Source organism: Ostrea edulis, chromosome 7, assembly GCF_947568905.1.
Source record: "Ostrea edulis chromosome 7, xbOstEdul1.1, whole genome shotgun sequence".
NCBI lineage: Eukaryota > Metazoa > Mollusca > Bivalvia > Ostreida > Ostreidae > Ostrea > Ostrea edulis.
In genome coordinates, this window is record NC_079170.1 from 83442749 (window position 1) to 83461270 (window position 18522).

At 37.5% G+C, this 18522-nt stretch overlaps 1 protein-coding gene across 1 annotated transcript; it reads left to right on the forward strand.

Annotated features, from left to right (window-relative positions):
* The first annotated feature begins 282 nt into the window (after positions 1-282).
* Positions 283-16034, forward strand: LOC125654092 (uncharacterized). The gene is made up of 6 exons (XM_048883872.2): positions 283-383; positions 2691-2757; positions 8086-9496; positions 11783-11933; positions 12268-12397; positions 14872-16034. Exons 2-6 carry the CDS (start codon positions 2697-2699, stop codon positions 15246-15248), a joined length of 2130 nt encoding a protein of 709 aa, XP_048739829.2. The 5' UTR covers positions 283-383; positions 2691-2696; the 3' UTR covers positions 15249-16034.
* The last annotated feature ends 2488 nt before the right edge of the window (positions 16035-18522 follow it).

Genomic DNA, 18522 nt, shown 5'->3' on the forward strand with positions numbered 1-18522 from the left:
GTGTTTTGTTTATTAAACCTTTCAGATCGCCGACCCCGGAAAAATATCCTAATCCACCAATTTGACATATCCAGGTTGACACATTAAATATTCGTACATGGGTAGTTAACCGCAGGCTAGTACTGAACACAGTGGATAAGGAAATGACAGGTACGGGTATGCACTGATCGTAGGTTAATTTGATTCGTTTGATCTATATAAAGCATTATCATGAGTTTTGAGATCCGCCTAATATATTGGAAGAAGTTTTAGAGTTATCCTCCTTGAGGGAACTCTTTCTTTGTTTACCTGAGAGACTCTTTCATTTCGGGACGAAGTAAACAATCCTACAGGGTGTCGTTGGTCCAGAGAAAACCTGACCGTAGACCAGGTAGTGCGTATCGGTATGTTATTTCCGTTTTTACACGGCTTAGATTTTCTTTTTAAAGATTCGGTAAATAGATAAATCTTGTGGTCTCTATCAATTCTATGTACATTTTGTAATACCCGTATTCAGGTGTGAGCTGGTGCGAGTGTTTAAAATCACCATCGATCGTTATGATTTTAATCATATCTTTAGATCCGCTCACATATTTCCCTACTAGGCGAGCTGTGTGTGTGTCACGGTGCCAACATATGAAACCAGAACGAATCGTGTATAAATAAATTACATGCATGTACATGCATTATATGTTCATTATATTGTGTATGAATTACCGCGGATTCAGAATCTTTATTTCCTTAAGTTATATGTACATCTCATCGGTTTAAATACGAATGCATGTATGTACAAATAAGACAGTAGAGGGTGAGTAGAAATACATATCCAACTTTTGAGGTAAGTATATATGTGAGTAAATGTTATTTAAAGTCAGCACTGTGTACTAACATAAACAAATAACATGAGCTCTACAGAACTCTTAAACCGACTATCACAGACAAAATAAAATACAGAAGATCACAAAAGTAAGCATGCAGAAACACATGTTCACACCCATACTATATCAATAGACATTTTTTCAGAAGCTAAGAATACAATCAATGCATTTCAACATGCATATACTGTAACAATTCACGTAAATGATGTGTCGTTACAAGTACAGCATTTAATAAATTACATGTACATGAGGATCGTGATTGTGTAGTCTGTCGTAGGAACTTTTCTAAATTACTGAGTTCTTTTGTTTTATTTACACTAAAACGCTTTACGAATTTGAAGACACTGGCTTTTTGTATTTTTTGTTGTTGATATTCGTTATGAAAAGGACATTTTAAAATAAAACGAAATTTATCTTCTATCTCATTTAAGATTGCATAATGTACAAATTCTATTACCTCTTGGAATATTTTTATGGCTTCTGTCCTAATATTTGTTTGTCGCAGATTTAGCCAGACTCTGTTTTACAGATAATGACCTAATAATGTGTAATTAATGTATATTTCCCGAGAATTTTGAAATTGATTATATTTCCCAATAATGGATAGTTGTTTATATTATCTTAGAAATGTTGTACGTCTATCATACATTTGATTCACGCAAATATATTAGAAATAGAATAATCATTACAAACGTCTATGTACATGTATGTAAGTATGTATGTATTTTCAATTTGTCATCACCTGGGGATTCAGAAGGCCTTAGTGATTTCCATGTACTTTGGAACTGCATAGTTTCCTTCTTTTCAATTATATATATATATATATATATATATATATATATATATATATATATATATATATATATATATTACTTAGAGTGTCCGCTCTTAAAAGTAAAGTGTAAAGATAAAAGACCAATAAGAAATTGATAGAAGCACTGGGAAGGCTACCACACTGTTGGTTGTCAAGAGACGTATATTACGATTAATATTTGTCAGGGTTTTTTGTAATGTGTAGTATGTGGTATTTGTTTATATAATATGTATGTATGTCTCTTGATAAAGAGACGTGTTACCCCCTCTCTCCCAACAGTATCGTGGCCTTTCAGTACCCCTCTCTCTCCCAACAGTATCGTGGCCTTTCAGTGCCCCCCTCTCTCTCCCAACAGTATCGTAGCCTTTCCAATGTCCCACTCTCCCAACAGTATCCTGGCCTTTCAGTGCCCCTCTCTCTCCCAACAGTATCGTAGCCTTTCCAATGTCCCACTCTCCCAACAGTATCGTGGCCTTTCAGTGCCCCCCTCTCTCCCAACAGTATCGTGGCCTTTCAGTGCCCCTCTCTCTCCCAACAGTATCGTGGCCTTTCAGTACCCCTCTCTCTCCCAACAGTATCGTGGTCTTTCAGTACCCCTCTCTCTCCCAACAGTATCGTGGCCTTTCAGTGCCCCCCCCCCTCTCTCCCAACAGTATCGTGACCTTTCAGTGCCCCTCTCTCTCCCAACAGTATCCTGGCCTTTCAGTGTCCCTCTCTCTCCCAACAGTATCATGGCCTTTCAGTACCCCTCTCTCTCCCAACAGTATCGTGGCCTTTCAGTGCCCCCCTCTCTCTCCCAACAGTATCGTGACCTTTCAGTACCCCTCTCTCTCCCAACAGTATCGTGGCCTTTCAGTGCCCCTCTCTCTCCCAACAGTATCGTGGCCTTTCAGTATCCCCTTCCCCTCCTCTCTCTCTAAGTATATATATTCCAATATATAGTTCAATCTATTGACTTAATTGGCAGGAGTCACACTCACTGTTGTATGTAATACGTATTTCATATTCGCGTTTTCCAGATCACAATGACGGAAGTGACGGAGGAGAACACAGCTGCACGGATATCATTTGTGGATGGCAAAATACGTGAGTACTCATCATTCTCATAAAGTACGTAACTGAATACTGTATATATCTACTATGTATTTGGGTTGTGATTATATACTATGTATGCAGTACGTTTAATTGAAAAGAACACTTTTATAGTACTTTTGATTGATTGAATATTGTTTAACGTCCCTCTCAAGAATATTTCACTCATATGGAGACGTCACCATTGCCGGCGAAGTGCTGTAAAAATTTAGGCTTATGCTCGGCGCTTATGGTCATTGAGCAGGGAGGGATCATTATCGCGCCACACTTGCTGTTACACGGGACCTAGGTTTTTGCGGTCTCATCCGAAGGACCGCCCCATTTAGTCGCCTCTTACGACAAGCAAGGGGTAATGAGGACCTATTTTAACCCGGATCCCCACAGGATCGTAGTACTTTTGAATGACAATTGTAATACCGATAGAGAATAAATAACGATGTTGATCAAATATAGATATGTGTATTTGTGAACTCCTTTGTCATGTAAACACACCAAGACAACATATATACCGTTCCCATGAAGTGTTTGCGGGGTCAGAGGTTAAAACACTGGTTTGAAGCAGGTACGGCGATGATAAAAAAACAGACAGTAAAGGTATTAAAAAAATATACTCGTAGCTCAGAAACTCAATGATTTTGTAACTTCAAGGTTTGACGATTAACCAGACCAAGGTGCGAAACACGAGTCCGCAGGCTGTTCAAAGTTCCCTAGTCAACATGTTCGACTTCAATGGAGTCCCATGCACATTGTATCAGCCGATCCTTTAATTTTCAATTTCACATTTATATTCATGCCTTGTCTCTCAAAATGATAGAAATCCTTATTCACGAAATAGTAACTCAACTATTGATCGCAGTACCCTAGTGGTGCGAGTAGTAACTTAACTAGTGATCGCGGTGCTCTAGTGTTACCCTAGGGGTGAGAGTACTCGCTTTGTAACCGGAAAGTCCTGGTTCAATCTCCCACCCACCGGTCGCGGTAGCTTAGTGGTGACCGCCCAGTATTCCGACGGTCAGATAGTCCGACGGTCCGGTATTCCGACGGTCTGATAGTCCGACGGGCCGGTATTCCCACGGGCCGGTATATCAACAAGTAAGATGGCATGGGTAACTTAATGAGTTTGTATAATTTAATCATTAAGTCATATAATAAACTGAATGTTGCTGGGGTTTTTTCAGTCCGTACGATGATTTAGTCATCTTTGACGTACAGTATTCACCTCGTCCTTTGTGCTCGGTGAATATTGTACTAGTCAGGCTGCTTAATCACTGTATTGACCTAAAACAAACAGCAATATTTGTATAATGTTACATTTTTTAGCGATTTTGTTAGTCACTGGTATATGTTAATTATATTGCAAAAAATTGCATAATAAGGGGAAATTTGGTTATAATTCTCATTTTTACTAAGAAATCAGATAAATGGAAAGTTGTTTTAAAACAGCATTCCTTCTATGTTTCAAATATCAGCTTATACCACAGGCATGTGTTTGAGTAACAGGCATTCTGATAAGTTGGGTCTGGTAATATGGTATTAGTGAGGAGAATGATGTCCTACAGCGGAAAACCGAAAAAAGGGGGTCAGTAAAAGTCGTACAAACATACAAATATTTACAGTATTAGCTGACATTATCTGAATATCTATGTTATACACATTATAAATTTATTAGGAATGGAATAAACATGTTGTTACTAGGCTGCATTTCCTAAAAATAACTTTGATATAAACTAGTGTAAACATTTTCTTCGTAACGGACGCCGTTTAATGACATGACATTGTAATTTACAATCTCAATCGATTACTTAGTGATATTTTGAGTTTTATTCCAAATTTTGTTTAGAGGGGATTTAGCAGCATAATATACTTCATTTGTAATATATTTTTTAATCGGGGCATATTTCACACCTTATCCAAATAACCTCTTATACAATTAAGTCACTTCCTATAAGGTCTCGAATCACCTGGATAACGACACCGGGGCTGTTTTTCCTTTGTTTGCTTTTTAGCCGTTTTTTCTTTTCTTTCCCTTTTTTGCCAACAAACATGGTTATTGCAAGTATTATGAATGTATGAATGAATGTTATTTTTGCCAAATCATACCATTAATGTGAACAATTTTTTTCTTAAATTTTACTTATTGTACGCGACAGCTCATTGTAACACTAATTTTGTTTTGATTGATTATACAGATTAAAACTTACAACACGTGTAGCAGTCTTTTACCTTGGACCAACATATCATTTGCCTCATTATCTAAATTCATATCCATACACAGAGACCTAGTCAGTTAGATCTCAAAACGATGTAAGAATTTTATCATGTCAGGGAGTAAGACACGGAGAGATTTAAACATAACATTGAAAGGCAATAATTATTTTAAAAAAGTTATGTGTTTGGCCGGATTTCAAAGCAATCCGGTTTAAAGCTTGATGATGTTTGTCCATCCGTGTAAAAAATTGGTTGAATTTCTCTGCGATGGTAGGGTCATTTACTACATATTTTGACTGTATTTCATCAGTCACTGTTATCAGTTTTAATTTCCATAAATACCGGGTTTCTCGGATTTAGTTCACACTCGAATGATTTTGGTCAGAAATTGATCGTCTGATTTATAATCAGGCCGTGTCGATTTTGGCGGGTTCTGGTAATTTCTATAAAATAATGCCTGACATGAATAAATTTTAACTCTATGAATTAAATATTTTGGTGATGGTCAATATGTCGGACTATCGGACCGTCAGAATACTGGGCTTGACCCCAAAGCGGAAGTCCCGTATCACGACAGGCGTTTACATGATAAAGAACCCTCACTGCTACGACCCTGAGTGCTAAGCATAGGTCTGATGTGGTGCTTCATCTACAGCTGGTGACGTCTCATTTGAGTGAAGAAATCTCGACGGGACGTAATAAACGCAAACATGAATCCTCCACACCGGCGCCGAGTCAACCCTAAGACGTTTAAGACATAGTTGGTACGTGTAGCTGTGTCCGCACTAGACATCCAACATTAGAGGTGATTAATGATTGATTATATCTTGTTTAACATCCCTCTCAGGAATGTTGCACTCATATGGAGACGTCACCAATACCGGTGTAGGGCTTCAAATTTAGGTCCATGTTCGGCGATTACGGCCATTGTGCAAGTGACATCCGTTTATAGACCACCGCAGCGATCATAAGAGGTGAAAATCATGGGTCTTTGGAATATGATCTTAATTAAGGACGATGGTCCCGTCTCACTGTACGATCTTGAGCGTCAGGCATTGGTTAAAATTCGTGGCACTTCACCTCAAGCTAGTGACGCCTCTACATGAATGAAGAATTCTCGAATAAGGACGTAAAGCAATGTACAAACAAGTGTCTGTCCAGTAGAAAAGGACGTGGACCGTAAGCGTGTCTTTCTAACAGAAAATTAATATTCCAGACTGAAATAAAAAAAGTTTTAAAACCATATTTTCTTAATCTTGAAACAATGAATATGAAATAGTTGTAGCTTTGACCTTAAACATAGCCTTGTATTTTATCTGGACCTCAAAGTTTTCATTTCAATAGCTTGATGAAACTTCACCAATGACATCCCTTTTAATCTATTTTTCACAAACCATCTGTTACAAAACTTTATAAAAAATCCTGATAACTGTATATGAAACATTGCCGATCCTCATAAACGTGTAATTGTGAATTAGCACACTTACCTCCCTTGAGCCCCCCCCCCCCTTCTTTGAGTACCGTCACGTTGTATCCTGTCAGGTTCCATTGTATAAAGTTTTCCTCATAGCAACCGGTGAACCCCGATCCTGATTAACGTACACTTGTGCATGCGTAAGATGACTTTTAGCCATAGCACCCGATTTAACTCACTTAGGTATATTTTTCGTGGACATCAAGGTTCACACTAAAGAAGGAAAACACATACCTAACATATGCAAGGTGAAGATAACGAACAGTGATCAATCTATGAACAATACTTTCAATTTGGGGATCCAGTGTTAGAATAGGTCCTCAGTACCCCTTGATTGTCGTATGAGGCGACTAAATGGGGCGGTCCTTCGGATGAGACAGCAAAAACCGAGACCCCGTGTCACAGCAGGTGTGACACGATAAAGATTCCTTCAAGCTCAAATGTCGTAAGTGCTGAGCATATAACAGAATTTGCAGCCCTTCACCGGTAATTGTGACATCTCCATATGAGTGAAAGATTCTGGAGCGGGACATTAAACAATATACATCCACCCAACCACCCCTACACTATAATAAATGACAAATCATGAAAATTTTGTTCAAAGCAAGTTACATTCATTTTAGTAATGCTACATGCATTTAAGTTTGCTGTTTAAAGCGGCTTGGGCACGAAATTGTAACAAAAAACACTTAGAATTTTTTTAAATAGTATGACACTGTTTGATTTGTGCAACACGTCACAACATACCATCTGACACAGATGTGTATTTTGCGACATTTAGACTCTACTATCAGCACGGCCCATTTGTGCAACACGTCACAACATACCATCTGACACAGATGTGTATTTTGCGACATTTAAACTCTACTATCAGCACGGCCCAACGTTGATGACTTTGGTAAACAAAAACTGGTACACCATTTCCCCCTGTTCTTTCTTCTTTGTACTTGGTCCCTAAATTGATTTATCATTAACGCATGTCGAAATGTTGAATGCTTGTGATATATGTTTTAGAAACCTACGCACGTGGTTTCCTAAATATGTAAAGACACAATTATGGGAGCCAGATTTTATGTGAATACCAAGTATATCCTGTGTAAAAATATGTTTAATTTGCTTACTCCTCCTAGGCACCTGATCCCACCTCTGGTGTGTCCAGGGGTCTGTGTTTGCCCAACTATCTATTTTGTATTGCTTGTAGCAGTTATGAGATTGATCACTGTTCGTTATCTTCACATTTTATTTATAAATTGTCTTCAATTTTATAACAAAACTAACAATTTCCATCTATCAAAAATCGTGTCCATACCCTTTTGATAGTTTACTGCCTGGGCGCTAAAGGATGTATGCTCTTCACCGGCAGTGGTGACGTCGCCATATGAGTGAAATATTCTCGGGAAGAACGTAAAACAATATTCAATCAATCTATGTGTGATCTAATAAGGGTAAAATAATTTGCCTCTTGTTTTCGTCTGTTTACACCTCATTATCCACCTAGTCTACACACATTCTACCTGGTTAAAACCCGCCTAAATTCTGATACAAGTGACGCCTGGTTAATGTGTTATGGCTAAGAGTTCCATGTTGAGAAAGTGGGTTTTATTTCTACTTAAATGGTGTATCTTTTTTTCTTTCTTCAGTTTCAAGATCGGAATGTATAACCCAGGCCTTACGCCAGACCTTTAGTGTCGACCTCGTAGACGCCGCCTTGGCACAAGTGGAATTCTTGAGAGAAGTCAATCAACACACTGCACTATGCGTTAAAGAAACTGTTCAAAACACCAGGAGGAGATATGAAAAACTGTGGCTCCCTTTAGCAGCTGAACATGCAGAGGAACGGCTAGCGGCGCCACTTGATATCGAATGGCTTTGGCACTGCCATCTCTTGTGTCCGGTTACATACATTAGAGACTGCGAGGAGTTATTTGGAGGACTGATAAACCATCGCTTGTTCCGCTCCCATGATAGGGAGCATGCGTTGAAGCGATCTAAACATTTATGGGATGCGAAATACAAAAACGAACCTTTTGAAGTAGACCTGACAGAGGAGAAAATGCTGGAAGCTTCGTCTGAGATAAAAATGGATTCCGATATTTCGTACAATTTGGAGGCAGCTGTGTCGCGTCAAGGAAACTTTTACTACAACGTCTCGCTTCCCCACTATCTAGACCATCGCTTTCTAACGCTTGCCGTACAGAGATACCAGAAATTTCTATTCCTTCGTAAAAATTCGTACAAACTCTTCATCGTCCCTTGTTACGATCAGGACTTAATCTGGCATACCCACCAGCTGCATCCTTTCGCATACAAAGAGGACACGGTTCGCCTTCTTGGGAAAATATTATTCCATGACGATACGACAGTAGATAGATCTCCGAATTCCAAACTAACATTATCCACAATAGACACCAGACGACTGTGGCAAGAAATGTACCATGAGGATTTCAATACTCCAGGGGCAATGTATCGCGGTTTATCTGTAAAGGAACTGTATTCACCATCTTCTTTTGATGATAAAAGTCTCTCGAGATCTGGAAGAGAATTAAAATTAGAATCATTATCAGTCGACAGAATTCCAGATGGCGATTACGGTCATGATTTCACTTTGCAAATATTTCTCGCAGAGGATGACAAGAAGATCCCCAAACCAACATGTGAACTCTTTGGACCAACCATGTTGTGGACAGTGGATGAACTAATATCCTGTACCCTCCACTCCCATCGTTGGCTGGTTTTTTATTTAAAAGTACGGAAAGGAAAGATATTCTCTCGTGAACAAGTAGTTGGTAAAGGAAAAATTGATCTGCTCGATTTATTAGATCGCTCGAGTGTTTATCGCTTTCAAAAAACGGTTTCTCTAGAGGGACAAGATAAAAACTTGTTGTACCTATCTGCCTGTATTACTGAGGTTTACCCGGACAGACATTATATCCTGGAAACAGGTGACTGGTCTGTGTGTGCAATGCCACACAATGTTGATAAAGTATTTCCAATAGAACCAACGAGTTTGGAGCCACAAGCATGCGGAGCTGGTTATGTTGCCCAACATAGGTGAGTGGTTAGGGCTGCTCGCCTCGCAACAGAGATACCCCGGTAAGATTCTTAAAAGTCCGGTCCAGCATTAAACTCGAGAGGTTAGAGTAGCGTTCTTTCACCAAGCACCTGTCATGAAGAACCGTGTACGGTGCTTGTTTAGGATAGGTACTTCACTAACAGCTGGTGATGTTTTAATATGAGTGCAAAATTCTCAACTGGAGGTAAAGCAACCAACCAACACTTGTTTCTAGGGCTTTAAAAGCCATGTATAGATCAACATAAACTGGTAGCATCACTATTAGTAAACATGTAGAATGGAACGAACAATTACAATCTAATGATGTTTGTTGACATACTTTTATTGCACTTTGCAATGGTCGTGGCAGCTCAGGGGTTCACTTCATAACAGGATATTTTAAGTTCGAGTCCCGCTCATGCCATGACCTCGTCAAATCTTAGACATAGATATAGGTAGCCATTGCTTCGTTGTCAAACGCTTGGCATTTAGAAAAGCTATCGATAACGCACATTGATCAATCGCAAAACACCTACAAGGAATACAAAATTAAGAGTTGAGAAAATACGAACCCCTGGTAGAATCAGGTGCCTCCGAGTGTAATCATCGTCTGTCGACCGGTCACACCAGTCGTGGGTCCTATATTTTGATGAGGTAAACTGGGTAATATGTATTCAAAATCAGTTTGCCGAGAACGGCCGAAATATTGGTATGAAACATATTAGACAGCATTTGACCTCCATGAAGATTTTATTGGAAAATTAGATTCTTATAACGTCCATAAAATTTAAGGCTGTTGCAACCCCTGTAAGAACAACTTGCCTCGATTTAAAAACTGATTATATACAGAACACGTCCCAAGCGTATCGAATCAGTTGAGAGACGTAAACACAATATATACAGGTGATAACGACATATTGCTACATAACATAGAAAGCTGAAGTCATTCCGTTTGTCATGCTGTTAACAATCTCGAATCTTTTGGATACAAATCGAAAAGCAGAGGTGACGTATGGGTCACGGGAGGCGTGGGCACGTTAAAGAATCCTCACTGCTTCGACACAGAGTGCAAAACAGGTCCAATTTTGTGGGATTTTACCAACCGCCGCAGCAGTATTTATCGTAATGAAACGGGACGACAATATTCCGGTGATGAGAGATCGCTGAAGCTTGTCATTTTTTGTTTTGTTTTCAAGAATCTCGTACTTCCCAAAGCCTCACGGATTAATTCTATATTGTTAACTGTCGTGAGTGGTAATGAAACCGCGATGTTCATAAAAATGTGTTTATCACATTACATCTCTCAACTGATTCGATGCCCAAGAGCTTGTTTTGCGTATGGTCAGTTTTTAAATCGAAGCAGGCTGCTGACAAACAAGTTGATGGTGCAGGGGTTCCATCAGTCTCGTTTAAAATCAGCATGGCAAAATGATTTTGACTACCGGTATGGATAACTTCATTTACCTGATCAAGATAATAGGGATCACGGTGGGTGTGACTGGTCGACAGGGGATGCTTACTCCTCCTAGGCACCTGATCCCACCTCTGGTGTGTCCTAGGGTCCGTGTTTGCCGAACTATCTATTTTGTATTGCTTGTGGGAGGTATGAGATTGATCACTGTTCGTTGTCTTCACCTTTCATTACTTTGATTACACAAAGTTTGCTGACGAATGACACTTATAATTCATACACAAGATTTGTGCACATTAACTTTCAATAATATGGTAACATACAAATAAAACGTTAACTCACCAACTTACCTAAATTCGTGCACGCTGTCAATATACCGGAATTCATAAATTTTTTATTCTTATTGCAACCCTCGCTCCCCATTCTATTACTCTTCTAATTTTACTTTCACTTTATCAGGAAGTCTCTATTGTTAACTCGTACATAAAATTTAGTTTTTATACGGTTTAATTACGCGATATTTAAAAAAAAAATGTTTTACTTGAAAATAAACAGGGTTCATCTTCTTACAATGTCAGAGAAGTATGCGAAGTGTGATAATCCTTAGTGCAAGGGGTTTCTTTAAATTTTGTTCGCAAGTTGTAACGGACACACATAGACACATTAGCGATTCTATATCCCCTTCGCTGCTAGTTGCGTGAGGGGATAACAAAGAAACTAACCATTGCGTTATGCATTTAACCGCTATTCATAATTATGATTTTTATAATGGAAACAGCAGATGATCAGCTTCGCGTTTGCCGCACTTGCTAAACCAATGTATTCATATACCTACTAGAACTATTCCACTGATATAAATTTGTGTATTTCATAGATTTATGAGAAAGGAAAGCAATGAGCAAGTGGACTGTAGATTTGTGTATAGCCCTCACCATTCCAATGCAGACATTCAGTTTATTCAGAATGGGAAAATAGTGTGTTCTGCAAAGGCTGTTGATTCCATACATTTACCGCTGCCATACCAGGTACAGTTCTATATGCAGGGTTAACAATTTAAACCGTTTAATTTTCACCCACTGCTATCCCCGGATTACTGTAAAAGTGGCTATTTACGCGTAGGGGGGATTTACACTAATTACGCGGTCACGTAGTAAGCGCGTAAATTTCCCCTACGCGTATAGTTATAAATATTTGATATAATACTAGTATATACATGTACATATTCAGTTACCGCGTATTTTACACCACACGTATTGTTGGAATTGGAAAAAACACATCCCCACCCCCTAACGTAAATAATAACTTTTACAGTATCGAACAAACTGTTCAACATATACTGTACTGTTTTAAAATTGATAGGTCTCAAATCCACACTGCTTTGCCACTTTGGAACCTCAGTTTGGAGAGAGTGCTGTGATGGTCAGGCAAGCATCCGGTGACTGGGGAGTGTTAACTGGACGGTGGGTTTCCTCACAGGAGGACACTGAAGGTACATTTTTATATTGATTTATCAATGGTACTGTGTCATTCATTGATACAGTCTCACTGTAAATCATTATTTTCTAAAATTTTGAATGAATGGTGTCTAGTTCAGATCCAGTCGGAAACTTATTTGAATTGAAAGAGGAAAACTTAGTCGGGACTCTATATACATTGTAATCAGAGGAACACTTAGTCGGGACTCTATATACATTGTAATCAGAGGAACACTTAGTCGGGACTGTATATACATTGTAATCAGAGGAACACTTAGTCGGGACTCTATATACATTGTAATCAGAGGAACACTTAGTCGGGACTCTATATACATTGTAATCAGAGGAACACTTAGTCGGGACTGTATATACATTGTAATCAGAGGAACACTTAGTCGGGACTCTATATACATTATAATCAGAGGAACACTTAGTCAGGACTCTATATACATTGTAATCAGAGGAAAACTTAGTCAGGATTCTATATACATTGTAATCAGAGGAACACTTAGTCGGGACTCTATATACATTATAATCAGAGGAACACTTAGTCGGGACTCTATATACATTGTAATCAGAGGAAAACTTAGTCGGGACTCTATATACATTGTAATCAGAGGAAAACTTAGTCAGGACTCTATATACATTGTAATCAGAGGAAAACTTAGTCGGGACTCTATATACATTGTAATCAGAGGAACACTTAGTCGGGACTCTATATACATTGTAATCAGAGGAAAACTTAGTCAGGACTCTATATACATTGTAATCAGAGGAACACTTAATCAGGACTCTATATACATTGTAATCAGAGGAAAACTTAGTCAGGACTTTATATACATTGTAATCAGAGGAAAACTTAGTCAGGACTCTATATACATTGTAATCAGAGGAAAACTTAGTCGGGACTCTATATACATTGTAATCAGAGGAAAACTTAGTCAGGACTCTATATACATTGTAATCAGAGGAACACTTAGTCGGGACTCTATATACATTATAATCAGAGGAAAACTTAGTCAGGACTCTATATACATTGTAATCAGAGGAAAACTTAGTCGGGACTCTATATACATTGTAATCAGAGGAAAACTTAGTCAGGACTCTATATACATTGTAATCAGAGGAAAACTTAGTCGGGACTCTATATACATTGTAATCAGAGGAACACTTAATCAGGACTCTATATACATTGTAATCAGAGGAAAACTTAGTCAGGACTCTATATACATTGTAATCAGAGGAAAACTTAGTCGGGACTCTATATACATTGTAATCAGAGGAACACTTAATCAGGACTCTATATACATTGTAATCAGAGGAAAACTTAGTCAGGACTTTATATACATTGTAATCAGAGGAAAACTTAGTCAGGACTCTATATACATTGTAATCAGAGGAAAACTTAGTCAGGACTCTATATACATTGTAATCAGTGGAAAACTTAGTCAGGACTCTATATACATTGTAATCAGAGGAACACTTAGTCGGGACTCTATATACATTGTAATCAGAGGAACACTTAGTCAGGACTCTATATACATTGTAATCAGAGTAAAACTTAGTCAGGACTCTATATATATTGTACTCAGAGGAAAACTTAGCTGGGACTCTATATACATTGTAAACAGAAATACCCTTTATAATAATAAATAATAATAATGTCCTTTATTGCAACAGGATAGCACAATTAGTTTAAAACTAGTTTACATTGTGGTCCTGAAAACATATACACAGACAGCAGTATTATACAGATACAATATAAAATAGTATATGAAGGTATGTTGTATACATACATGTATGCTATTTACATATTTAAAACTGAAAATAAAACAAAATAAATAAATAAATAAACCCGTTAGACAATCAGGATAACATCCTTATCAAATAAGACATCTAACTTATGTATATCATTTACATTATGGGATACCGGGCTTATTGTGTTATGATGAAACTCATAGAATGCTTTACAACTGCCATTGGTTAGATTAAATATTGATAATACAATTTAAGGATTTCTCAATGTATTAAATTGTTTACAATGGGATATGCATATCTCAATGTTAATAAGGCGGTGACCGCTGAATTTAATTCACTCACGACAATAAGCCTGTTGATGGCGTTGTTGAATTTGGTCTCTGAGTCCAGTCCCAAATAGTGTTATAACCAATGCAATTCTGCAGAGGTTTTCTTACCACAAACCTAGTCTATTTGTATGTGAAAATCATATTTAAGAAGACCGTTATTAGAAGAATGTATACACTTTGAGTAAAGAGTATATTATATTACCTTTCTGTTGAACTCACCCAAACACCGCTGTAAAACACAATGCCCCACAGCACCATGTATAATTCATCGTCTCATTCATGTCCATGTATATATATATTATGATCCTAACATTTTGCGTAGGAATGGCAATTGATCTAGTATATGTAGGCAGTTTGGTTTTGGTAGGATCTTAATGCATTGCCTTGTTTATTCAATATAGGATACCTCTCTGTGAAGTTCCACAAATTGATAGATAAGTCTACCCAGTATCTGACTATCCGAGTCCCGAAGTCCGAGGATGAACACTTCAGTATACATGTTGACAACAATGTTTACGACATCAGCGTGTCTGATTTTCATCTGGTCTGTAGAGGTGATGAAACGCTGCCGTATTTGGCGACAGGCATGTCGATCTGTCTTCTACTGGTATTGTGTATGCCGAGTCCAACTTCTGTCTCTCCTGGGGACAAAAACGAAACGAAAGCGGAAGTGAAGGGGGTGCAACAACTGGTTCATTCAAAGTTCCTAAACAGCTGTGGATTAGGTATAATAATACCTCCAACTCGTCACACAAATCAAAATCAGATTTCCAGCTAGACAACCATGTACTAGCATATACTTACATTGTATTTACTAAGACAATTATATTCACATTTTCTGCTGCATTGTCTATAATAAACGTTTGTTGTGTCACTGTACTTATTTCTCGACAGAATGAGGAATAGTCATGTCAAGTGTCGAAAAGTCTTACATTTTGATGTTGATTTGAGAAAAGTTTCTTGGTTTGAAATTTACTTAATGTTCTTCAGAAAGTTATATAATTCTATTTGATTTACACCACTTCTGACATATATTGTGGTACAATACGTTTAACGTTTTTTCATTCACAGCAGTAAATATGTTCATGAGAAGCAACGATAGGGCCTTGGTAGAACATTTACAGGCTCCAGTATTATATTTATGTGTGTAAGGACTTTTGTGAAGTTATGATTCCAGTATAGGTACGGTAGCTCATATTCATTCGTCCCATTGACTGGTATATTAAATATGTTTAAATTGAAGCGTGATTTTGAGAATTTTATCTTTTAAAATGAAAATAAGTTGGAGTACGAAATGTGGAATTCATGCAAAGTGAGTTTAAAATACAGTTATAATAGTAAAGCCTACAATCAAAGACAATATTGTTACAAACTTTGTCATTTGGAACCAAAACATATCCCTCATGTAACTTATCTAATTCTTTTTTCACTTCTAGCCTACTAAACACAGAAGGGTATATAAAGTACTCACTTTGTTTTGATGTGTCTAATTCGTGATTTTTGATATTCCTTTTATACTTTTTACTTCGGACAAGTTATCAAATAAATTCTTACTCATATGAAACACATCGTCTGGCATAATCTTTTACATTATTCGTAATAGAGATGAATTTGTGCCGCTAATTGCAAGACCGGATTCTCTGAATTTGACCTTTTCAAATAAGTGATTTCAAGTCCTCATTTTCCACTCTATCGACATCACCAATAATGATTTGTCCAGATGGACTATAGATGAATGAAGATGACGAACATGAAGGTGGATTATTTATAAGATGGTCGGTCTACACCTAGGCACTGTAAGATTTAATTTTTCTAATACGAATGATGCCATTTGTCACTAAGAATTAGTTTTAGTCAGAATAAAGATAATGATTATGTAGTCAGAGTAGAAATAATTATTTTTTAGTCAGAATAGACATAATGCTCTTATAATCAGAATATTTGTAACGAAATTGTATTTTGTTTAACGTCTCGCTTCAGAATCTTTCACTCATACGGAGAGGACACCAATGACAGTGAAGGGCTGTAAAATTTAAGTCTATGCTCGGCGCTTATGGCCATTGAACAGAGAGGGATCTTTATCGTGTCACACTTTCTGACACGGGACCTCGGTTTTTGCGGTATTATCCGAAGGACCGCCCCATTTAGTCGCCTCTTATGGCAATAAAGGGGTACTGATGACCTATTCTATCTCAGATCCTCACCGGACTTGTAATGAGAAGAGAAATTGTGATTCTGTAGTGAAAATAGAGATACTGATTTGTTAGTGAGAATACAGAAACTGATTTTGTAGTTAGAATACAGAAACTGATTTTGCAGGGAGAATAGATGCAATGATTTTTTAGTGAGAAGAGAGATAGTGATTTGTAGTGAAAATAGATATATTGCTTTTGTAATGAGAATAGATAATGATTTTGTAGTGAGGTTGTATTTTTTGTAGTGAGAATAGAATTATGATTTTGTAGTGAGAAGAGAGATGATGATTTTGTAGTAAGAATAGAGATAGTGATTTTGTAGTGAGAATAGAGATAATGATTTTGTAGTGAGAATAGAGATAGTGATTTTGTAGTAAGAATAGAGATAGAGATTTTTAGTGAGAATAAATAACGATTCTATAGTCAGAATAGAGATAGTGATTTTGTAGTAAGAATAGAGATAGTGATTTTGTAGTGAGAAGAGATAACGATTCTATAGTCAGAATAGAGATAGTGATTTTGTAGTGAAAAGAGATAACGATTCTATAGTCAGAATAGAGATAGTGATTTTGTAGTGAGAATAGAGATAATGATTTTGTAGTCAGAATAGAGATATTGATTTTGTAGTGAGAATAGAGATATTGATTTTGTAGTGAGACGAGATAATGATTCTATAGTCAGAATTGAGATTGTGATTCTATAGTCAGAATTGAGATTGTGACTTCTTTGTAAGACCAGTAGCGGTACGTGTGTAGAGTGTTATCGCGTTGTAACCAAGAAGTCGTAGCTTTGAGTCTCACTCGTGGTATGGTGGCGCCAAATCTAAGATATAAACATAGTTAGTGGTTGCTGCTTCCCCAAATGTACGGTGTTTATAAGTGAGAATCACGGGTCTTTGTACGGTGTTTATAAGTGAGAATCACGGGTCTTTGTACGGTGTTTAGAAGTGAGAATCACGGGTCTTTGTACGGTGTTTAGAAGTGAGAATCACGGGTCTTTGTACGGTGTTTAGAAGTGAGAATCACGGGTCTTTGTACGGTGTTTAGAAGTGAGAATCACGGGTCTTTGTACGGTGTTTAGAAGTGAGAATCACGGGTCTTTGTACGGTGTTTAGAAGTGAGAATCACGGGTCTTTGTACGGTGTTTAGAAGTGAGAATCACGGGTCTTTGGGACATCACCTTAAAACGGAGGGGCCTCTCCTATGCATTGTCTATTACTTAAACTTCTTATTTAATCCGTGTTCATGTGTGATCGCTTCCAATCATTTTCTTATTTGACTAATGGTTGGCATTAAGTACGAGCGCATATCATGGACCAAGTCTTGATAAAAAAAATGAAGTATTCTACATATTGTCCCAATATTGGAACCAATCGTATGCGGTTGGAATTCTCTCAAGTGAAAGTTTTGGAATGAAATTTTTATGTTGCGAATGAAGTGAAGATAACAAACAGTATTCAATGGCAAGAAGAGAGAAAACACGGGACCATGGACACTCCAGAGGTGGAATTAGTACAAACTTCAGTACAAAAGGTCGAATTGGATCAAAAATGCAAATTGATATCAAACAAACCACACAGAAGCTACGCAAGTGTCAGTTTACTCTGTAAGAGAAACATGAAAATAGAAAACTAAGAATACGCGGATTGACACACATAGATCGCTGGATATCTAGTCTCAAGAAGGGCGTAAAAAATGAAAACCCGAGCATGTTTTGGAGACGCATAAAGCCCATGATTTCAACAAATAATTTGTATTCTTGACAGTTATTTCCGGACAATTGTAAAAATAATTAAAACCGAATATGCGACGTCACATCTGAAAACAGCAAAGAGGGCTTTGTTGAAAATTAATCATC